General features: G+C 40.7%; 1 protein-coding gene and 1 non-coding gene across 2 annotated transcripts in view; both read right to left on the reverse strand.

Annotated features, from left to right (window-relative positions):
- Nucleotides 1-25329, reverse strand: part of DHTKD1 (dehydrogenase E1 and transketolase domain containing 1) — a 51034-nt gene extending 25705 nt beyond the window's left edge. The window contains exons 1-5 of the mRNA XM_041766879.1: nucleotides 25093-25329; nucleotides 11542-11697; nucleotides 6194-6405; nucleotides 5214-5408; nucleotides 2914-3183 (exon numbers count right to left, since the gene is read on the reverse strand). Of these exons, the coding sequence (XP_041622813.1) occupies nucleotides 2914-3183; nucleotides 5214-5408; nucleotides 6194-6405; nucleotides 11542-11697; nucleotides 25093-25249 (990 nt within the window). The 5' untranslated portion in view covers nucleotides 25250-25329. The remainder of the gene's footprint in view (nucleotides 1-2913; nucleotides 3184-5213; nucleotides 5409-6193; nucleotides 6406-11541; nucleotides 11698-25092) is intronic.
- Nucleotides 10270-10376, reverse strand: LOC121498311. Its single transcript, XR_005989706.1, has one exon. It is a non-coding gene; the product is annotated as a U6 spliceosomal RNA (small nuclear RNA).

The raw sequence follows: 25329 nt of genomic DNA on the forward strand, positions 1-25329 counted from the left end.
ACAATATTATCACAAAACCTGACAGACAGAAAGTGGTAGAGAAAAGGGGAAATCTTTTTTAGGAAAGTTAAAAGCAAATAATAAATGAATGGTAGATCTTGGAAGATCTTAGAAGAAGGTATGAGTTCTACTGACTTCAGGCTAAAAGGCAATTACCTGTCAAACCAACAAAATCTTATACACCTTAAATTTATGTAATGTTGTCAAATATACTGCAGTAAAAAATAAATTAGATAAAAAACTATTATCATAAACAGTCAAAATGCTGGATTAAAGAATAAAATGATCTGAGAAGCCCTAACAAGATAACCATTGTGACTCTAACAATAACAGAAGACCTAAATATGAGTGAAGAAGGAATACTTTGAGGTAGATTTGTTAAAAGGACATTGAAAATATCTTTAAAACAGTCATTATTATGTAAATAGAATGTTTTGGCTAAGAAAGGAAGCACTCCTTTGCGTGACATTTCCAGTCCACACCTTCCCTTGGCTAGGAGTCTATAGGTATGAGTCCCATTTTGGAGTATCTATATCTAGTAATAGCCTACCCCTACATTATCTCTACAGCATTAATCCACTCAACAGCCAGGTTGGGGAACCAGATAAGGAAGTCACAACTGTTCTTTTCACAGATGAGAAAACCCAGGCTCACTAACAGTGTATATTTCACCTTGGACTAGTCGCTGGGGCTTCTATAATACCTCTGGGATTTTTTCCTACTTGTTTCTCCACCTCTCCAAGTCTTCCTCCTGGATCAAGGAACTTATGTACACGCTCTCATTTAATTCTCAGAACACTATGAGGAATGTAATGTACTCCCATTGACCTATGAGATTCAGAGAATCTAGGCAACAGAACCAAGCACACTAAGCCAGAAAGCAGCAAAGTCAGGATTTGAACTCAAGCCTTCTTGGTTCCATGGTCTTTGTCTTTTCTGCACCATGCTACACTGTAAAGTCCAACCCTTAGCCACAAGGTCCAGGGACTCCTGGCATCTGAACACTCCTCCTTGCTGATGGGATTTCTAGGCGGTAGTGATATAAGAGTAGTTCAATAAAGCAAGGAAGAGGGAGGGATGTGTGCCTCTTCTGCTCCTTTACAAAAATGTTACAGTAGAGGCATTGATAAGAATATAACATTGGGGGGGGGGGCACCTGGGTGGCTCAGTTGGTTAAGCATCTGACTCTTGATTTTGGCTCAGGTCATGATCTCAGGGTTGTGGGATCAAGCCCTATACCAGGCTCCATGCCCAGCACTGAGTGTGGAGCTTGCTTAAGATTTTCTCTCTCTTCTTCCGCCTCGGGCCCTCCTTGCCGCCCCCCCTAACACACTCCCTCTATAAAAAGGAAAAATAACATAACATCTGGTGTCAACTATACTCAAACAAAAATTTTTCAAAAAAAGACATAACATCTGTTCATAACTTGCATCATTTTATCATGGTCTTTAGATTCTTGGCACTAGAGCACACATGTGCCATTTGCTAACTTTACTTTCTTCTTAAATCGGAAGAGAAACCACTCCACCATGCCCCATAAAGCTTTTTGGGAGTGAGGGTCCATAAGCACACACAAATGCTAGGTGAGGTGGAAGCTACTTAGCCAAACATGGTATAAATGACAATCTACTTTCACGGGGTTCAGGACCCAGATAAACAGAAGAAGACAGGCAGAAAAAGTAGCATCCAGAATCTCACCCACCACACTTTTATGGGCTCCAAATTTAGAGTTTTCACAAGAAATCAGAATTGTGTCCTTGAACAAGGCAAGACATGTACAGACAGAGCAGGGCAAAATAATTTTGGAACACAAAGTAGACAAAAGAGAGTACTCAATTTCTCGTCACTTTAAAGAAAATGCCACATCCACCTCTTACTACTGAAGTCCATGTTAAGACCTGCTTAATGCACTGGGTAAATGCGAGTGACTGAAATATTTTAGAGTAACATGAATTAAGTCAAGTGAAAGGTAAAGAGAGTGTTGGCTAACAACATTTTTATTTCAAAATACCATACTATAGACAAATGCAATGCTGCCTACCACCTATTTACCTACTATAAATTTCTGGCTCATGAAAAATTAACATGAATAAGATACAGTTCTTATTCATGTAGGTAGCCAAATATTTTTCTGCCTTATAGATTTACCTATTCCTCTGGGGTTTAAAAACTCAGAGTATCAGTTACTGATACTCAGAATTAACTACTGTCCAGTAGTTAAAAGTTCAAATTTAAATGAATATTCATAGAAAACCAAAGTGACCCACAGCCCAAACCCCTAGGCTGCTGGGTTACAAAAGACTGGGGTGGGCAGGTAAAGGACGCAAGAGCCACACTAATAATTTGTACTTGATGCCTTACTGCCAAAGACCTTTATTTTGTTTTATTATTTTATTATTTATTTATTTATTTATTTAATTTTTTTAAGTGGGCTCACACCCAGCATAGAGCCCAATATGGGGCTTGAACTCACAACCCTGAAGTCAAGACCTGAGCTGAGATCAAGAGTTGGATACTTAATCTATGGAGCCACCCAGATGCCCCAAGATCTTTATTATAAAAGAAACAAGCAAGACTTGTTAGATACATGAATACTAGGTAGTTTCCTAGGAGTAATGACATCTGTCCTCTGAAAAGCATCAGGGATACCAGTTGATACCTCCTTAAATAACTCACAACTCAAGAAAACAAAATAAAACAAAACATGTGAAACCTCAGTAAAGCCAGTTGCTCTGAGACTAGACCTCATGTCTGCTGTTAATTTTTAAAAACAAGCCTGGAATCTTCTTTTCCCAAAAGTTCATCTCAATTTCATCTCAAACGACTACCACCTTCTTTAAGAACTACCAGCCTGGGCTTCCCTTTCTCCTGGTCTCCCCAACCTCTGGCTTTACTTCCTGAAGCTACAAGTACCTGTAAGCAAATGACTTTGTCCCCAGGCTGAGCTGAACTGTCTGGAGAATAGTCTCCATCCTGTCTAGACTGCTGCCTGCCACGAGTCTTCCCGACAGCCACAGGGTTGACAGCTTCCAGGTGTGAGGGGTTAGGCAGCATGGTCACGTGGAGGGGATGGTGTGCGCCAAAGTCCAGGTCAACCGAGGAGGTCAAGTGAGATAGGACATCTCCCGTGGCTGAAACATTTTCCGGGAATTCACTTAGGCCTCTCATTTTACGGAACATCAGCTATTATGAATAAACATACAAGAAAAAATGTCTTTTTATCACAATAGAGAACAGAGAAGAGGTGGTTAATTTAAATCATACAATTAAAAAAACTTTGACACCTATGTTTGTATAACTATTATCACCATGTATTCTTTAAAAAGAAAGGTACAAACTTCAAAGTTTGGAGATCTTCACCATCAAATGAAATACCAACACTTTGAAAAGATCTCAACATGACTAGTTAGACATGTAGATAGTAAGCTAGGTAGTAAGGTGTAGGATAGTTACCTCTGCCTTGCTACATGCAAAATAATTTTTCTTAAATATACCTGTTAGAATATATTCTCCAAAAGGACTTTGTATGAATCTTGTTAAAGGTAAACAGGAAAGGGGTGCCTGAGTGTCTCAGTTGGTTAAGTGCCTGCCTTTGGTTCAGGTCATGATCCCAGGGTCCTGGGATTCAGCCCTACATCAAGCTCCCTGCTTAAATGGGAAGTCTACTTCTTCTTCTTCTGCCCCTTCCCACCACTCGTGCTCTCTTTCTCTCTCAATTAAACACACAAAATCATTTTTTTTAAAGATTGTATTTATTCATGAGAGACACAGAGAGAGAGAGGCAGAGACACAGGCAGATGGAGAAGCAGACTCCTTGAGGGGAGCCTGATGCAGGACTTGACCCTAGGACCATGTTCCGAGCCAAAGGCAGACTCTCAACCACTGACCCCCCAGGAGTCCCAATAAAATCTTTTTAAAAAGAAAATGATAGAATAGAACTTAATCCCATTTAGACACAAGATGACACACATCTATTAGTTCAAGTCTCACCTAAAAAATTCTACTGTTCAATTCTCAAAGGACTTCATTTCATTTTCATAGTCTACTTCGAGACATAATGTTACTACCCATCTTAAAAATGCATAAGCAAGAGAAATTATCAAAATTGTTCAAGGTCCTTGGCTAGGTTAAAGCCGGGTCTTAAGCCAAGGTAGTTACCAAAAATAGCATGTTATCCTCATTTATCCAAATGGTTTGAATGACCCAAAAGCTGCTTACTGACCTATAGAAGCACACATAATTAGAGTGTGGGTACATCCACGTTGCTCACAAATATGAGCATTTATAATTCAGCACCTTTGAGTCATGTTTTTGTCTGCAATAATTTAGGAATGCAATTTGTGGTTCAGGGATTTCTACCTGTGTTTAAGCACATGCCTCCACCTGTCAATCGCTTTATTCTGTCATAGTCTGCCTTTTGGAAAGCATTTGTCTTTGAAAGGTTGATTATCAATTTCTTGGCATCAGAAAAACTGAGGTATGAGTAGTAGTGGTAATGCTTGGCTCTGAGACACGACGTCGTATTATATTTTCTAATGGTTTATGGGTAATACCTCCTTCCATAGGCTCTATTCACTCCATTACCTCTCACAGTCCCTTTAACATTTACAATTACTTTTAATCTCCTGGCCAAGATCAGAAGTGAGATTTAGTCATACACAGTAGCCACGATCTGATTAAATTCCAAGTCGCTCTGATGTTCCCGGACATAAAATCTGCAGCCTTGACTCTCAAGGCTTTTGAGTTGGATGGAGCAGGAACACCAAAATCCAATTATCTATAAAACCATTCCCGTGGGTGGTCTCCCAGGATAAAAATGCATTAGTAGCTTTAGTACAATATGTTAAGTATAAACCCTGCACATAAATGGAGGGTAGAATGGACTTCTTGGAAGGTAAAATTATAAATAATCGCACAGATCTTAATGTTTGTTTGAACAATTTTTATGAAATCAGGAAAGTGTGCTTCAAAGAGCAGAAGTAATCCATTCATATCATCTGCAAGAAACCAAACTAACCTTTGACTTCCCTGAGAGAAGAAAGGATGCATATAAGAATACACAGAAAAGCAACCCAAACACGAAATCTAACCATCCATTAATTAAGTTACCTCTTGGACCAACAGTACAGATGTTTACTCGCGTTTCTACAAGGAATTATTACCATCGGTTCTATTGTGTCACAGTCAACTGTGCATCAGAGAAAGTATCTTACCTCTGGAGGGAACTGCAGAAGGCCTGTCAATAAATTAAGTCTCCCTCTGTGGGGCATGCCAATAATAACATCCGTTATCCCGCTGTAGGCTGACATTTTCAGCAACTCATGGAAAAAGCCCATCATGCTTTCAGCTCCTTCGCCCCCATACCGCTTCACCGTGGCAAACTTGGTGGCCAAAAAGTGGTCAAACTCCTATGGAACAGCACGGCAGACACATGTGTTGCAGGAAGACAGCCGGCCAAAGTCAGACACACAACGTTTATGTGTGTTGTAGGAAGACCCCACATTACTCCAAGTGGTTATAGTGGTACCCCTTCATGACACACTCCAGAGATGGACAGAGCGTGGCAGGAAAGCTTTGGCAAGGACACCAGCAGGAAAGCAGAGAAAATAACATGAGTTGTAGAATAACTAAGCCGCAGAGGAAGCCTCTTAGTATGTGTTCTTCTAAGAAAAAAAAGAAAAAGAATGTGTTCGGCTAGAACAAGGGCTGGGCCTGAGATTCTGACCTTCCCAGCCCATGAGTTTGAGAAGAGGGCTCCACAGTACTGTTTCATCAAGACTACAAACCATCCAACTATCCAAACTACGGGGAATCGTTTTCTTGTCATCTTGATCACAGCCCTGAGAGATTCAATTCCATTAATTTGTACCAAGTGCCGTCATGCATAGTTTTCTTTGATCATTCCAGGTAATAAAAAGAGAAGTAAGATTTTAAGGATTTTGCAGTCTTTTAGAGAGTCAATAGGCGAATATATAAAAAACATTTTGACTCTGAAGAGAAGCAATAGCTCTGTTGTTTGGCGATCTACTTGTTTCTACTGAGAACAGCGTGGTGTATGTTATATTGTCTGGTGTGTTGAGGCAGTGAGGTAAATGGGGTAGGTAAATGACTTAATTCCCTCTGTTTAAAATTTATGTATCTTTGCAGAAATTGAGTCATCCTATTCCATTGACATTAGCTGGTACTTTTATACCTGAGATTCCAGCATTAGTTTTGACAAATGTTTTCGCTCTTCTGTGGTAAAGGTCTCTTTTTTCAGTTCTTCAAATCTCTTGGCAAACCAGTCTTTCTCCTCCTGGCTCTGAAGTTGGGAGGTTTCAATAGAAATTTGCCCACAGTAGATTTGGTTAAGATAGGCTAAGACTTCCTCAAGAGAGGCCTCCTCCTTCCCCATGTTTAACAATCCTAAAAATGGAGTCAAAGGATCATTTTAAAAAACAATCATGTAATTTATTAAGAACATACCAAAATAATTATTTCAAGTCAGAGCATTTTGTTCTGTATAACTCAGGTCACCATCAATGGCTAGCTAGGTTTTTATAAAGGCAAGACTCAAAATAGAGTCAGAGGCCTAGAAGTAGTCAGAATAGCAGAAGGAATATAAATCTTTCTCCACAAGGACAGAGCCAAGCTGCTTTATGCTAAATTTTGATTCTATTGTAATTTCAAACTAAAAATTGAAACCTGACATTTATCTGCTTTATAGCTACAAATCAGATGTTCTACCTTTATCTGAAATACCTTCCCAAATGTTCAGGTCGTATTAATACCTATGAAGTAGTGTCTACTGTTGAACAGTCAGTCTTAATGTGACTTAATATTGATAGCAAAGCAACATTTTAAGGTAAAGGGAAATCTACCCAACCCCTGGTCAAAAAAGGGGAAGGGTTTTTTTTTTTTTTTTTTAATTTTTTTTTTTAATTTTTATTTATTTATGATAGTCACAGAGAGAGAGAGAGAGAGAGGCAGAGACACAGGGAGAGGAAGAAGCAGGCTCCATGCACCGGGAGCCCGATGTGGGACTTGATCCCGGGTCTCCAGGATCGCGCCCTGGGCCAAAGGCAGGCGCCAAACCGCTGCGCCACCCAGGGATCAAGGGGAAGGTTTTTAATATATTAATAGTTTAGCACCAAATCAATTATCAGTCATTTGCATCAACCTACAACCTGTGTTTAACAAACCAACATTTACCTTATTATTGCTTATGGTTTCTCACAATAAACTTTAGCTCTTTGATACTGATTGACCATTCAAGTTATAGAAATTGCTTTGTGTGTTGCTTAGCTTCTCTGCCTTCCATTTTAATCTATAAAATGAGGGCAGTCAAAGCAACTTACGGGGTGGTTGTTAAGATTAAATGAGATAGGTAATAACCCAATGTCCCCTGATGTAATACAGTCATACAATGGAATATTATTCAGCTACATGGAAGAATAAAGTACAAATTCATGTTACTATTTGGATGAAACTTGGAAACGTTATGCTAGGTGAAAAAAGCTGACCCCAAAGGCCACATACGGTGACTTTATTTATACAGATTGTCGAGAATAGGCAAATCTATAGAAATGGAAAATACCATTAGTGGTTGCCAGGGGCTGGAGAGAGGACAAAATGGGGAGTAACTGCTTACTAGGCACAAGATTTCCTTTTGGGGTGATAAAAATGTTCTGGAACTAACTTGATGGTTGCACAACATTGTTGATGTACTAAGTGTCACTGAATGACATACTTTAAAATGGTTAAAGTGGTGGGGTGCCTGGCTGCTTATCAGTCAAGCATGTGACCCCTGACCTCAGGGTTGCGAGTTCAAGCCCCATGTTGGGTACAGAAATTACTTAAAATAAAATTTAAAAAATGGTTATAGTGGCAAAGGTTATGTGTACTTTACCCCAATTAATATTTTCAACAAATTAAAATCATTAAATGTGATAATGCAGAGAAGCATGCAGCTTTGTTTCTCACATTTTCTGGTATTCTTATAAACTACATGTATTTCAAATATGCAGACCTATGCTTCTAAAAGAAGAAATATACAAATATGTGGTTAGAGATAAACATAGATCTGTCTGTCCAATAAGCAAGTTTGGAGAATCTACTATTTACCATAAGCTGTATTGACACTGAGTGAATAAACATGGCTAAGAAATGGTCTTTTCCAAAAAAAAAAAAAAAGAAAGAAAAGAAAAGAAATGGTCTTTTCCAGGGCTCCTGGCTGGCTCAGTTGGTAGAGCATGCTGCTTTATGCAACTCTTGATCTCAGGGTTGTGGGTTCAAGCCCCACATTGTGCCTAGACCTTACTTAGAAAAGAAAACAAAGTCTTTTTCCTAAATGAAATTTAAGCATTACAGAGAAAAATTTATAAACAAGTAATGATTATACTATGTCATATAGAGAGGTAGTTTTTCCTAGTAGTAACAAGGTTGCACTTTCTGATAAGTAACTTCATATTTCTGGTTAATGCTGAATGGAACACTTGAGAATATTTTTAGGATGGCCTTATTCTGACATCATATTAAGTTTTGTATCTGTTTTGGTGGATGTACTGTTGTTGAGCATTACTCACAGTACCATGAGAGCATAGGTGAGGGAATACTGAACTCTACCTTAGCAAGCCCTGGGTAGCTCTGCCTCACAGAGCAGTCAGTGCTCATTGAATCCTAAAAATGAACAGGAATGTCATAGTTTGATCAAGTAGAGATAGAAGGATATTCCATGCAAAGTTAAGAACGAATGAGTTGACACAATAATATCAGGGAGTACACAGATTCAGCAAGAATAAGGCACAACACAGAGACAGGGATGACATAAAAATGGTGTTTCCATTCCTGAAGGGCCATTTAAATTATGATAGAGGCATAGATTTTGTCTTAGAGATCCCAACTGAGAACTACCTAGCTGAGTCCAGTCAAATCCTAGAACCACAAGATAATAAAATTGTGCCCTTAAAAGTCACTATATTTTGGAGTGGTTCGTTTCGCTGCAATAAATTACTAGAACATTACTAATTGATGCATATACCAGAATTGGACATTGGCCAACATTAACTTTAAAAAAAAACGACAAAAGGGGCATCTGGCTGGCTCAGTCATAAGAGCATGTGACTCTCAATCTCGGGGTTGTGAGTTCAAGCGCACATTGAGTGTCGAGGTTGCTTAAAAATAAAATTTTTAAAAGTCATAAAGAAATATGAAAATAAATAAAATAGGGCAGCCTGGGTGGCTCAACAGTTTAACACTGCCTTCAGCCCAGGGCATGATCCTGGAGTCCCGGGATCGAGTTCCATGTTGGGACTGCATGGAGCCTGCTTCTCCTTCTGCCTGTGTCTCTGCCTCTCTCTCTCTCTCTCTCTCTCTGTGTGTGTGTGTCTCTCATGAATAAATAAATAAAAATCTTAAAATAAATAAATAAAATAAAATAAAATAAAATAAAATAATTTAATTTAATTTAAAAAAATAAAATAGGGATCCCTGTGTGGCTCAGCGGTTTAGCGCCTGCCTTCGGCCCAGGTTGTAATCCTAGAGACCTAGGATCGAGTCCCACATCAGGCTCCCTGCATGGAGCCTGCTTCTCCCTCTACCTGTGTCTCTGCCTCTCTCTCTCTCTCTGTATGTCTCTCATGAATAAATAAATAAAATCTTAAAAAATAATAATAATAATAAAATAAAATAACAAAAAAATAAAATAAAATATGACATGAGGTAGGAGCCCAGGATCCTGACTGGTTATCCAGCACCAACTTCGTTTAAGTTCCCAGGGTGGGAAAGAAAACAGGCAGAAAGGGTGCAGGCTACAGAATGGAAGCAGATGTGGGTTGTCACCGTACCTCTGCCACTTTCTAGCTACAAGTTACTTAGATTCTCTGAGTTTCTGTTCTATCTGTAAAATAAAAATGGCAGTAACTTCTTTAGGAAGTAGGTATGAGAATGAATTGACATGATAGATGTAAAGTGGCACATAATGGGAGTCTGACTGTTTTTTTCTTTTTAATTTCAGGGCTTGCAATTTTTTATTCATTTTTCAAATAATCTGTTTTATTTTGTGGAAAGAGCACTGAACATAATAACTCTTTTCTACCCAATTTTTAAGTATAAAATACAGTATTGTTAACTGTAGGCCCCATTGTATAGAAGATCTCCATACTTATTTATCTTTCATAATTGAAACTTTGTACCTTTGACCCACAGCTTCTCTTTTCCACCTATACCCAGGCCTTGGGCACCATTATTCTATGGGTTCTAAGAATTGACTATTTTATTTCATTATTTTTCTTAAATATGGAATGCTTCATGAATTTGCATGTTATTCTTGTGCAAGGGCTATTCTAACCCCCTCTGTATAATTCCAGTTTTAATATCTGTGCTGCTGAAGCTAGCACAAGTTGGACTACTTGAGATTCCTCATGTAGTGAGATCCTGTAGTATCCATCCTTCTGCAACTGGTTTTATTTCACCTAGCATAATGTCCCCAAGGTTCATCCATGGTGTCACAAATAGCAGGATTTCCTTTTCTCTAAGGCCGAATAATATTCCATTCTGTGCACATACTGCATTCTCTTTCTTTTTTTTTAAAGTAGGCTCTACGCCTAATGTGGGGCTTGAACTCATGACCCCAAGGTCAGGAGTTGTATGCTCTACCAACTGAGCCAGCCAGGTGCCCCTTTACTGCATTTCTTTATTCATTCATCCACTGATGGACATTTAGGTTGTTTCTGTATTTTGGTTATTGTAATAATGCCACAATAAACATGAAAGTACAGGTAACTCTTCAAGACCCTGATTTCAATTCCTTTGGATAAATACTCAGAAGTGGGATTATTGGATCATATGGTATTTCTATTTTTAATTTTTTGAGGAACCTCTATATTGTTTTCCAGAGTAGCTATACCTACTTGCATTCCCACCAGCAGTGCATGAGGGCTCCCTTTTCTCCACATCCACATCTTCATCAACACTTGTCATCTCATGTCTTTTTTATAACAGCCATTCTAACAGGTATGAGGTGATAATATCTCACCGTGGTTTTGATTTACATTTCCTTGATGATGAACAATGCTGAATACCTTTCCATACACCTGCTGGCTACTTGTATGTCTTCTTTGGTGAATATGTTTTCAAACTCAGAAGAAATGGGTCTTACTGAAAGACTATTCTAGAACCTCAAGACAGGTCCTCTTAGACAATGCTTGAAAGTGCCCCTCACTGTCAGCTCATATCCCTTGGAAGCCTCAGCCCCAGGGGTGTTGAGGGGGACATGTGGATTCTTCAAGAACAGAGAAAGGAGCTCTACCTCATGTTGGCAGCTAACTGTCATATGGACAGTCTAGTGTCAACCAGCTTTTTTTTTAAAAAAGATTTATTTATTTATTCATGAGAGACACACACAGAGAGAAGCAGAGACACAGTCAGAGGGAGAAGCAGGCTCTTCTCAGGAGCCAGATGCATGACTCAATCCCAGATCCCAGGATCACGACCTGAGCTGAAGGCAGCCAAAGGCAGCCACCCAACCGCTGAGCCTGCCAGGCGTCCCTCAACCAGCTTTACCTGAGGTATTAAAGGGTCCTTGCAGGGTCGACAGAAGAGCTCGGATTTCAGGCACATCCTCCTGCAAGGCTTGTCCACTGAGGAGGGGGTTGATTTTGGCAGCTTTATGACCATGTTCACAGTATACTGTCACCAATCTGGCAAGGCCATGATCAACTAATTCCAATGGAAAAGAAAATAATACAAACAATTTAGGAAATGCCCCCCACACACACACACACAAAACAATTTTTCGAAGAAGACTTTGTAGCCTAAAACATTTTTATTTTTAATGCATTGCTTCCACCCACCATATCTCAGCATTAAAGACTACCAGAATCCAGGAAAACACACTGGAAAAAAAAAAAAGGGAACAGAACTATGAGCACACATTTGTAAAACAACTATGTCCATTGATAGATAGTAAAAGGAAACACCTCAAATCGAAAAGAATTGTTAAAATGCTGAGATTAGGGATAATTATAGTCCTCTTATTATTTGAGATTTTTAAATATTTTACATAAAAAAGTAGAAATAGGTAGAACTACAAAATCAATGTTACATTTCCTTCCCCATTTCTTAAAGGCCCCAGGTCACAGTTATTTCAGACTCATGAAATCTTAGACCAGAAAAAGATCTTAAAAATGATCTTGTCACACACATAGTGCAAATAAAAAACAAAGAAAGAAAGAAAGAAAGAAAGAAAGAAAGAAAGAAAGAAAGAAAGAAAGAAAAATCTCCTTTATAAAGCCCTAAATGTGCAGTTCCTCCATCTCTGCTTAAAGGAGAGGCATTATCTCTCAGTGAATCCAATTGGTGATTTTATATTGAGCCCAAAATTGCTTTTTTTCCCTTTTCCACATGAAAGGTCTTCCAAACTTTGAAGAAAAAAAAATTCCTTCATGCTTACATTCAATTCACCTTCAGTTCATCAAGGCAGCCTTACAGACTGACTGCAAATCCCTGAAGATGAGCAGATCCACTCTTGAGTGCACACAAGAAAATGAAAAATGAAAAATGTTTTCTGAACATTTTTTTTCAGTTTGTTTTTATTCTTAGAACCCAGGGAAAACTATTAGCATATTTTGAAACATTTAATTATCGTTCATGAACATTTATTGCAATGAAGTGAGCTACATATGTGCTTGGGTTTGTAGTCAGAGGATTGCCAAATGTATGGCTTGATGCAGGCTCACAGGAAAAATAGAGATGAAATGAATATGTAAAGAATGTGTTTGCACTAATACGACAGGAGGTTCCATATTATGTCTAGTAAACTAATCAAGCAATCCCAGTAAATGAATTTATTTCAGGCTGGAGGGTAGTCATATAAACTGCTATAGGGGTTCTATTCTGAACCCTATTGAAGTTCTCAATTGCTGTGCTACAAAATAGGAAATTTTTGGATGTATGGCTAAAATCCAGATAGACCACATCTAAAGCATTTTCCCCACTGGCCACTCCTTAAAAACACATTTTTCTTTTCTTTGATGGCTGAGTAGTATTGCAATGACGTGCATGCAGCTAGAGTGTATTATACTAAGGGAAGTAAGTCAACAGGGGACGACAATTATATGATCTCACTCATACATGGAATTTAAGAAACAAAACAGAGGATCATAGGGGAAGAGATCAAAATAAAACAAGACAAAATCAGGGAGGAAGACAAATCATAAAAGACTCTTAACTATAGGGAACAAACAGGGTTGCTGGAGGGGAGGGAGGTGGAGGGATGGGGTTGTTGAATGATGGGCATTAAGGAGGGCCTGTGATGGAATGGCACTGGGTGTCTTAATGCAACTGATGAATACCGAACTCTACTTCTGAAACTAAATATACACTATATGTAAATTAATTGAATTTAAATAAATAAAACACAATTAAACCACATTCTCCTTCCCTCCACCCTCCAAAAACAAAACAAAAAATCCCATATTCTTCCCTGGACTCTGTGACGTTGCAAGATCCTGGCCTTCCTCCTACCTCACCGGCTACTCAACCTTAGTCATTTTGTGGGAAGTTCCACTTCTTTGATCATCTCTAAAATAGTGCTCTGCACGTCTGCTCAGAGCTTTTTTCTCAATCTATTTTCTCTCTGGGTGATCTCCTACACTTTCCACAGCTTCTAATAACATGTACAAAACCACATCTCTAGTGGGACAAGTCCAATAGTAAACATGTAAGGTTATCATCACCATTCTCAGATTAGTAGCCTTGTTGAAAACATTCTCTTAGTGAACCTATATCCGCTCATAGAGATCACTGCTCCCATTTTTAACTGCTCACCAGGCTTTTCAAGCTACTTTAGAGCAAAGGCATAGGAGTTGGCATAAAAGCATGCTGCTCACTCCAAAGAATACATGTCCACTGCTGCTCTGGCAGAGCCAGAGAGTGGGGGCCTCTCCTCCCTTGTACCTCTATATTCATCCTGGCCCTCTGTTTTCTCTCAGGCCCTCCTTCTATTGTTCTGGTTTCTTCCTCCTCTTTTTTTTTTTTTTAAAGGTTTTATTTATTTATTAGAGAGAGAGAGAGGGAGAGGGATCATGAGCAGGGGGACGGGCAGAGGGAGAGGGAGAAGCAGACTCCCTGCTGAGTAGGGAGCCCTACATGGGGCTCTATCCTAGGACCCTGGGATCATAATCTGAACCAAAAGCAGATGCTTAATGTACTGAGCCATCCAGGAGCCCCCCTCTGGTTTCTTCTTGAAGATCCAATTCCATATCCCTTCCCTTTCTGCCTCCCAGATCCTTCCATTGGAATTCCATGGAATTCTGCTCCATGATTAACAAATCTCTCTGCATTCTCTCCCTCTTCCCTAAACATTCCTTATACCCCTGACCTAACTGGAACCTGCTTTCCATCAGGGAACAATAGGAGGTGAAGCTACTCATCACCACACCCTCCCCGAGAAAGTACCTATTGTTCCTCATAGACTTTCCCCTACTATCGGTCCTCTAATTCTGCAAACTGCCCATCCTCTGAGAGACAAGCCATAGTGCTGTCAACTAATCTCCCTTTGCCAATAGCCATTGCAAAACAATGTTGTAGGAGAAACTTAAGTGTATGGGGAGGAAAAAAGACTATATGCAGCATATATAGCAGGAGCCTGCTCTTTGTTAAAATGTACATGTGTATAATACATGAAACATATTTCATTACATAGTCTATATAGCATAATATTAGTATCTATATTATTTCTATATATGTATGTGTGTATATATATTTCATATGTGTAAAGGAAATGGACTAAAACTTAGGGATTATCCTATATTAAAATTCCTGATTTTTGGTTTTTTGCTAATCATATTTACTAAATTCTCCACAGTGAACATGCATAGAACTCTTTAAATTGTATCCATTTAACTGACTTGCCACCTACTACACTCTGAAAGCTTTTGATTAGTGGGTTTTCTCCAGTACACCTGGCACACCTGTCCCCACCCATGGACTTCATGCTTGTAAGAATCAGGTATATTTGTACCTAAGGCTGTTGCTATGGGAGAAAATAAAATGTTGGAGGAGAAATCATAAAAATCTGGAGAAATGGGGGCAGCCCCAGTGGCGCAGCAGTTTAGCGCCGCCTGCAGCCTGGGGTGTGATCCTGGAGACCCAGGATCGAGTCCCACATCGGGCTTCCTGCATGGAGCCTGCTTCTCCCTCTGCCTGTGTCTCTGCCTCTCTCTTCGCTCTTTCTGAATGAATAAATAAATAAATCTTTAAAAAAAAATCTGGAGAAATGTTGCATTCAGATTGCTTCCATAAGTGCTCTTATTTTTAAAGATTTGGAAATATGAAAACAAAAATAAATATATTTGTGAAAATATTTAAAGCATCTCTCATTCCTTTATCATACTCCTTGCTTTAATGACCTTTTTGAAATTAACATGAAACTAACACGTTCTAGTTTCAAATGCTTTGGATGAAAGTGCTTCACCTGTATTACTTTTGTGGCAAATAGTGAAAAGACAAGAGGATGAGAGCACAGCAACTGAATACATATATTCCTCATAAAAATAACTTTCTATCACTGTAAAAATAAACCAAAGGATTACTGTAAAAGAAAAATGCATATGTTTACGTTAGGCATAATACCATCCAAACAACTTAGCACTTAGGTTATCTATAGAAGTTCAGAAGAATTTAATTTGATGTTTCAATCACTAAGAAGCCAGAGAAAATAGGGAAAACAGCAGCATAGAGACACATGCTTCTTCAAAACAAAATGGAAAATATGAAAGCATGCTTCTGGTTTAAGAGACTGGCACATAGTAGATGCTCAAGAAACATCTGTTATGAACTGAATCAAGTCCTGAGATTCAGCATATTGTAAGAGAGTCCACAATCATCGTTGATGAAAGTTCTCCAGAGCCCTCAAACACACAGTACAAGAGCTGCAGTGGATGCTCCTTCCTCGCTTTGAGCCCCTCTTTCTGAGAGCCACATCCTCTCATTCCAGAAAGTAGGATCCTGAGACCATGTTTACCACATTCCATTCTGCCTCCTTCCCAATTCCCAGATTCCAAAGACACCTGAATCAAGGTGGGCCCGATTTCATCTTTCCAGAATTTATGACTTGGTTTTGGGAGATAAGGGTGGTTCGCTACGCCTCCTGTTTGTGCCAACAACATGGCTTCTACTGAACACCTGCTTTTCTTCTGGAAGTCTGGAATTTTGGCACACACAGAGGATGCTTACATGAACATCTGCCAATAAAAACCTTGGGGGCCAAGTTGCTAATGGACTTCCAGGGTATATATACTACTGTGTTTGTGTTGCTAGAAGAGGAGTGCAGTCTGTGTCACCCCTCATGGGACAGAGAGCATGAGAAAGCCTGCACAAAGGTGCCTCCAGAGATGACTTTTCCTGTGCTTTTCTCCATTATGATCCAGATCCTTATTACATCACTGTGATAAACCTGAGCCATGAGTACAACTATAGGCTGAGTGCCATGAGTCTTTCTGGTGAATCTCTATATGTAGGGGGGGTCTTGAGGACCCCAACACGCATTTTGGGTAGCAAAGGAGCTAAGTACATTAACAGCTGTGCCCTGTGAGCTCACACACAGCTTTTACCAATATTCCTAGAGTTAGTTCTGGTCTTCTTCCCCTCCGCTCCACCCCAGTCTTGGGTGCTGCACATATCCTTCAGTTCTGGGAGATTCCCTCGTATCTTTCAAATAAAGTTCCCTCTTTGCTTTAGAGAGCCACAGTGGTTTCTGATGCTTTTGACCAAAAGAACCTTAGCTAATAGGAGAATGAAAAAAAAATTACTGTAGGGATATTTACATCAATTGCTTTATTCTCAAACAAGCACAGTGGGGGCAATGAGGAATGTTTTATTTTCAGGAAGAAGGGGTTCATATTAACCATTATGAAGTACATAGATAAACTAAACTTAATATTTAAAGTCAGTATAGTTCTTTTTCATCATCTGGTCATAATAGCCTCTTCCCAAAAATATCTAGATAGTATCCACAGTCTCTTGTATTCAAGGCAACATATCCTTATAGCAAGTGGGAATGAGAATGTTGGGTATCTATGAAGTCATGAAAATTCCAAGAATGAGAATGTTATAACTGGAGTCCCTCTGAACCCCATTAAAATGTGACGGCTGACCCCAGCTTCAGCTTAGGAACATCGTAGATAACCACATTAACACTAAGACTCTGTACCAGAGTACCATATTCTGTACAACACAGACGTAGGCTGTGAAACTGAGTTCATTTTATGTCATATCCTCTCTTTCCACCCCAAACTAATAATATCGTTTTTTAGAAAGATTTTGTTTGTTTGTTTGTTTATTATTTATTTATTTATTTATTTATTTATTTATTTATAAAGGCAGGGAGAGAGCAAGCAAGTAGGGAGAGCAGCAGAGAGAAATGGCAAAGCAGACTCTCCGCTGAGCAGGGAGCTCAGTGCAGGGGTTGATCCCTGGGATCCTAACCTGAGCCAAAGGCAGAAGTATATCCTCAAACACAGTATCTTATAAAATAAATTTATTTCGCCAGATATTTTTCTTGAAAAAAATTTAAAAACTAAACTAAAAAGCAAAACAAAACAAACCCCCACTTTGTTCTGATCCTGTTTTTCTCCCAATCCTTTCTAAATCACTGCCAAGATAGATAAGGGTCACAGATGAAATGATAGTGAGCACTAACCTTTGCTACACCCTGTAGCCAGTGCCTCACACATATCATTTTACCTAACCCTTGCAACAACTCTGAAATAGGTATCTTTATCTGCAGAAGAGTTGATTGGGGCTCAAAGAGGGTTATGTGACTTCCAAAATGTGACCAGATAGTTGAAGAAGTTGGAATTTGAACTCAAGCATATTTGACTTCAACTCAGTCTTTTATCCATTATACTACAACAAAGATTGAAAAGGGAAGGGGCGTCTGGGTGGCTCAGTCGGTTAAGCATCTGACATTGGCTCAGGCCATGATCCCAGAGTGCTGGGATTGGGCCCCAAATCCAGCTTCCTGCTCAGTGGGGAGCCTACTACTCCCTCCCCTTCTGCCCCTCCCCCCACTTGTGTGCTCTCTCTATCTCTCACTAACTCTCACATGCAAATGAATAAATAAAATCTTTTTTTAAAAAATTGAAAACAGAAGCCCAGAATGGCAAAAGGGATGAGAGAACTGGAAATCATGGAGATAACTAAAAAAAAAAAAAAAAAGGACAAAAGCTAATGCCATTAGCCTTTTTTGGTCTGCATTTGTACTCCAGAATTAAGTAAATTTTTAAAAATCTCTAATGCAATAAGATTTTCTTCAACTACTTTTCCCATGACTCCAGTAGAGGCTCCTGTTATTTCTAATATGCAATATACCCACAACTTCAACTATTAAAGCTCAGTGCAAGGTCAGTAACCACTCAATGCTGTTTGGAATCCTATGGCTCCCATCTTCTGCTGATCCCTAAATCCTGCCATTTTTTTGTGATCCAAATCCTCCATAATTACATTTATACTCATGAATCAGCACTCCTCCATTTAAAGTGGGATTGTTCATAAGAAAATTCAAGTTTACCTGAATTGAGGTTTACAGAGGTTAAAGTACAAGCTGTTACTAATCACCAGCTACAAAGAACACTCATCATAGGTCAAATTTTAACTAGTGAAACCACTGCCATCTAAGAGGTTACTAGAAGCAAATTCAATATCTCCTTAAACCCTTAATGTAATGGAAGTCTTAGCAAATGATGCAGTTGTCCTATGCAAGCATTGATTTTCAGCCATGATAAATATTTGAAGAAAGAAGGCTGATGAAGGAAGGGCAAAGAGGAGGAGGGAGGCACCATAACTTTGATCGCAAGTCTTCCCACTGCACTGTCACTGGCGATGTGGGTGGTGCCATGCAACTATTTTCAGTAGGGCTTGTCCTTCGATTGACTTTGCCAATACCAAAAAGGTGACATGATCCAGCACATCAACTCAATCGTTCTTCTCAACCAGTAGGGTACCTTTCAGGACAACTGGCAGGCATTAATTAAACCACGTACTCCTGTTCTAATTAATAGAACTGACCATAAGCACACACTTCAATGGGATTTAAGAAAAAACCCAGCAAGTCTTCACTGTATTCATCAGTAAAAAAGAAATTATTACTTTTTCTAAAACACAGTAATACAGTATATTACCCAATGTGTATGGTGCTTCCTTTCTTGATACTTGGTATGATGGTGGTGTACCCAAAGTTCAAGTGCACTAAATGTTACAAACAAATTACATGTACAGAATCATATTTCCATTTCCTTGTGGGAATAAATCATTTAATAGGTATTCCGTTTAATGTAGAGCTGGGAGGAATGTAAGACAAGATCTTTACCAGGCAGAATTTTACAAGGTGAGATGATGGGTCCCTACACAAAACCGCACTCAGTCGTAAAAAGCTCAATAGAGGGATCCCTGGGTGGCTCAGATGTTTGGTGCCTGCCTTTGGCCCAGGGCGCGATCCTGGAGACCCGGGATCGAATCCCACATCGGGCTCCCTGCATGGAGCCTGCTTCTTCCTCTGCCTGTGTCTCTGCCTCTCTCTCTCTGTGTCTATGAATAAATAAATAAAATCTTGGAAAAAAAAAAACAACAACCTCAATAGAGTCCAAGTCCATCTTAGTCCATCCCATACTAAGAGTTGAAGTGGCTCAGATTAGGATAGGCAGGCATTGTCTGGGAAGATGTCATGGAGGAGACAGGAATGGAGATGGGTAAGCAGTGGAAAGGCATATAGGATAAAGCCTAGAATGTGGGGGAATTTATGTTGGAGAGAGGTAAGAAAGAAAGCAGAATGGGTCACAAAAAATGAAGAGCATTGACTATCAAGCTAGAGAATCTGCATTTTATTCTGAGAGGCAAAGTGGAGCCTTTGGACATCTGAGTTAAGAAAACGACTCAATGAAACCAATGTTTCAGAAAGATTGCTCTAAGCCAGACAGGAACTAGGCTACAAATCTTAATACCAGTGAGGCTAGCAGTTTTATCTTTTCGAAGTCATGGATCTCTTTTTTTGAGAATTCAGTAAAAGTTACATGCTCTTTTCCTAAAAATAGACACACACAGAGTTGCTCAAGGTCCACAGACCCTCTGAAACTTTTCCAAAGGGATCCGTGGATCTTGGTTAAGAACATTTGAATTATTATTATTATTTTTTTTTGCAGCAGCAGCAGACCAGAATTAAAAGCCGAGACTAGGATCTCAGTAGTGAAAATAGAAAGAAAGCAAGGCTTTGAGAAACACAGTGCTCCAAATTTGATAATTAGTATGAGATGAAAAAGTTGAAGGTGGGTTGCTTGCCCGAGATTTTTACAATATGTCTGTAGCAGAGACTCCTACAACTCCCAATATCCATTTTCCCTTCTTTTACTTAGTAATAGATAGTTGAATATATGGCCACCCAGAATAAAGACATATGTCCCGGCCTTCTAGACAGCCAGTTGGCCATGTGACTAAGTTCTGATGAGTGAGAAGATAGCAGCAGTGATGTATGCAACTTCTGAGTCTTGCCCTTAAAGGGAGAGGTGTTCTCTTTTCCTTCCCCCTTTTGGAGGATGTGGATAGAGACTGTGGATGCAGTGGTGACCCATCCTGGACCAGAGTAGAGAGCAACACCCACAGGATGGTGAAGAAACAACACAGAGGGATCTTGAATCCCTAATGACTTTGCAGAGCAGAGCTGCCATCCCAGCTCAGACCTTTACTCATCTTACTTAATTAAGTCACTAATACTCCAGATCTCTGACATAGCCCCTGAATTTATCCTATCTAATACATAATTTGGTACCCAGTGGATTGCTACCCTAACAGAGCCTAAAATGCCTGTGACATTGGCTTAGCAGTCAGGCAGCAGGTGTCAAGGACCAGACATTTCAGACAAGAAAGCTAATGAGCACTGTGTGATGCTATCTGACAAAACACGCAGTGAAAGTATCACCTGTGATATCCTGCAGGCAGACTTTATGTCCACGGGGCTATGGCTTAGTAATGGGTGATCACTGTTCCTTCAGGAAAGCCCTGGGAGAAAGATGGGGTCAAGCTAGACTGAGCAAAAAAAGATAAAGGGAAATTTAGCTCTGCTAATGGGAGGCCTCTGGACCTAGAAGGCAGGTCCTGGCAAATTTGGGAAACTAGAAGCACTTAGAAAAAGGTGGTTTGGAAGAGGCTGTCTTTGCAGGAGGTAAGAGAACACACAAACTCTTCTTCCAGTACCTTCTAGAAAGCATTCACTATTAGACAATGGGAGCCAGCTGAGCCTTCAAGGTCCAATGAAGGGTGTTGCCTTCCCACTATTATTCTAGAGGGTCTCAGGTAAGCACCATTAAGTTTAGAGTGGGTAGAGCACAGAAGCAGTAAGTAAAAGACCAGAGGTTTCAAGGCTTTAAAAGTAGGTCTAGATGAGATCTTTGACTAAAGGCAATTTGCTCATAGAATGACCACAAGCAAAAAGACTGTAAACCTATGACTGTCATAAGAAAATTGTACTGCTGGAGTGCATGGGTGGCTCAGTAGGGTTAAGCATCCAGCTTTTGATTTTGGCTCAGGTCATGGTCTCAGGGTCCTGGGGTCGAGCCACATCTGGCTCTGCACTCAGCGAGGAGTCTGCTCAGGTTCTCTCTCCCTTTTCCTCTGCCCCTTCCCCCCTACCCCTATCTCTCAAATAAACAAAAAACCTTAAAAAGAAGAAAAAAGAAAATTGTACTGCCAAACAAATCCTAGTTCCGGTCATAAAAAAAAGCCCTGCAACTGAGTAAAGTAAACTCAGTTAAAGTTATTCTCAGGCTCCCAACTATACCAAAATAAAGTAGATTGTGGAAGGTGTGCAGCCCCCAAGGAGGGCATACTCCCCCACGCCCACATCAGAATGGCCCCAGAAGACAATGGATGAAGACGCAGAAGGCAGAGCCAAGGGAATGTAGTGACCTTACTAGGGAGCCACATCAAGAAGCTTTTATCATTCCTCTCCAACAGGATTTGATAACTCGTTTGAACAGTGACTGCTTGAAGTTCCTCATTCTTTCTTTTTCCACATGAGAGTTTTCTTTGTATACTGAATGTGTCAATAGGGGATGCATGGCAGTTTATAACATTCCCGATCATGAGAAGACACAGACAGTCCTACAGAGGACTGTACATTCTCCAGAGATAATAGACTCTGAGCTGGTTTCAAGAATGAATGGAAGAGAAGAGACATGAATACATTCTATGTATGGGAAGCTTAGGTTATTTGAGTGGCCGGAAGGGTGGAGTGCAGTGATTATGAATTATTTTCCAGCATTTTCCCCACATAATTTTTAGCTGGTACCTGGCCACCCTGAATAATAATTATGCTTGCCAGTCTCTTTTGAAGATATATAGTGACCAAGTTCTGGCCAGAGAGATGCTACTGGAAGTGACAGACCCAACTCTCCTTCCCCCTTTCTCCTACCCAGCCTAGTAGGAGATCGTGATCTACAAACAGAGTCACTACAAAATAATGAAGTAAATTCTGAAACAGAAGAGAAGAAAAACCTGTCACAGATCTTGCATGCAATGGTAATTTTGAAGAAAGTTACAGAGTGGCCCACTTGCCCTTCAGTTTTATTCAAAGTAGTTAAAAAATAAGAATAAAAAAAAAAAAAAGAATATAAAGAAAATTATTGCCCTTAACAACAAAATTCCCTAAGCTAGACCCTATGACTGCAACAAACAATGGTTTCCAGGCATTGATTTCATTCTTGCCTCCCAATACCACATGAGGCCACCCTTGGCCTGCAGTTCTGACTCAGTAATGAACTTTCAAATATCATCAAGCACCTTACAATCGAGCAAATTCATTACTAGTGATGGGGAGGGAAGGGATTATATATAAAATCAACCCCAGAAATATGTTTCACACCACACCAGCTCAAAGCTCCCAAGATGATTTGGATACAGTCTTCCAGTTAAAAACCACTGGCTCAGGTTTTTCCAAAGAAAGGCTTAGTTTTCAGCTGTCCGGTTGTTATTAAGAATCAAATAGGGATGCCTGGGTGGCTCAGTTTAGTGTCTGCCTTTGGCTCAGGTCATGAACCTAGGGTCCCAGAATTGAGCCCCAAGTCAGACTCCCTGCTCAGCAGAGAGTCTGCTTCTCCCTCTCCCTATGCCTGTCTCCCCATCTCTCTGCTTGTGCTCTCTCTCAATCAATCAATAAATTTTTTTAAAAAAATGAATCGGGGGCCTAGCCAGCTCACTTGATGGAACAAGGCCCACGTTGCCTGTAGAGATTACTTAAAAATAAAATCTTAAAAAAAAAAAAATCAAATAGAGACTCAATTGTGAGGGAAAATCTTAAACAAAATCACAATAATTGTACACTGAGCACACACTAATATGATTTTAAATGAAGAAGAGATTGTCAAACATGTCCTACACATACATCCCTTATGACTTATAACAGCATTTGGCCATCGATGGCTATGTATTTTCTGCTAGAGAATCACCTGGGGTGCCTAAATAAAAATCTATATTTTTGAACCTGATCTCAGACCACTGAATTAGAATAGTAGGATAAGGGGAGGCCTGGGAATTGGCATTTTAAACAATTTATTTGTTTGTTTGTTCATTTATTTATTTGAGAGAGCAGTAGGGAGGGGGAGAAGGAGAGAGAGAATCTCCAGTAGACTCCTCTCTGAGCTCAGGGCCCTCAGGCTGGATCTCATCACCCAGAGATCTTGGCCTGAGCCAAAAATCAAGAATCAGGTGTTCAACTAACTGAGCCACCCAAGTGCTCCAGAAGCTGACATTTTAAAAACCAATTCAAAGTGATTTGAATACACACTTAAGTCTAAGAATAATTGACTTGTAAAATTCTTGACACTCAATTTGCAAAGTGAAATAAGACACCAAGAGTCCTACCTTCAAGGGATTAACAACAATCCAGTTGGCCAAAATGCGTTCCCTAAAGAACGCCCATTACATCCAAGAGACAGAAATCGGGTCTGCTATAAATGTCCCCTGAGGACAAGAGCAAAATATTGAGGTTCCAGTGGGTAATATAAGATTCAAAGTTTGGGTACTTATATGATGAAGAGGATCTTCATTGTTAATCTCATAACTAGACTGGAGATGCCAAATGGTCTTCCTCTAATAATCAATCTGTATTCATCTTCTATTCTGTAAGGATTAAATATTGACAACTTGGGGTGCCTGGGTGGCTCAGTCATCATCTCAAGGATCAGGGAGCCAGAGGGGCGGGCTCAGGATCAGGAGGAGTCTGCTGGAAGATTCTTTCCCTCAGCTCCTCCCCCTCACTCCCCAGTGCCAGCAGTGCTCTCTCACTCTCTCAAATAAATGTTTTGTTTTGTTTTGTTTTTAAGAAAATTTAGACAACTTTGCGGCATAAACCAAATACTCAAAATAGGTCTCCTGCACATGAGCATGCAAAGAGAAAGTCTCAAACACTTATGTTCATGTCTCCTAATCCATTAAGACCACCAGTAATACAGTCCTAAATGCAGAAAGGGGTTTAAAACTCTGAAATCTAAGTTAAGAGGTTAGTTTAGGTCCGGGAGACAAATAATTCACACCATGCTGTGGTCCAAGACCACCAGCCAACTGCCCTCTTCACCCTCACCCTACAGTCTGCTCGACAGGGCCCTGGAAATGCGTCCTTGAGGAAACCCCAGGAGCTGGGAGATCTGAGAACTCTTTTCTTCCCCCTCCCCCGCAGCCCCGCCTTCGCAAAGAACTAAGTTCCCACAAGTTCACATCCAACGGGGAATAGAAAAGACGAGACCTCGCAAAACCAGTCCACACAGGAACCAGGGGAAGATCGCCCAGGCGCGGCACCAACGCCGAGGCCTCGAGCCCTGGGCTCCCCAGTTCCGAGGCGGGTCAGACCAGGACCCCGACCCCGACCCCGACCCTGACAACACCCACACCTGCCGCCCTCGCCCCCCTCCCCCGCCCCCACCCGCCTGAGCGCACCCTGCAGACCCCCAGGCCCCACCTCTCCGCTCCCACAGGAGCACCCCACCTCGGGCCTAGCTGGGAGGACCCCGCCCCCCCCCGCCCCCCCCGCCCCAGCCCCTGCACCCACGGCCCCGCTCCATCCCCGACCTGGAGGGCGCGCCAGGCCGCCCCGGGGCTCCTGGCTCTCGGGCTTCCTCGGCCGGTAGCCATAGACTCCCTTCTCCGTCTGGTATCCGCGCCGGAGGAGCAGCGGAGGGGCTCGGCAGAAGCCTCGTCTTGCAGCTGTCACGGCGGCCGCGGCCATGTCCCGCCTGCACCCCGGGTCGGAAGACGAGAGGCAGCAGCCGCCGGGAGCCAGCGGGGGCTCTCCTGGGCACCTGGAAC

Source organism: Vulpes lagopus, chromosome 8 (assembly GCF_018345385.1).
Source record: "Vulpes lagopus strain Blue_001 chromosome 8, ASM1834538v1, whole genome shotgun sequence".
NCBI lineage: Eukaryota > Metazoa > Chordata > Mammalia > Carnivora > Canidae > Vulpes > Vulpes lagopus.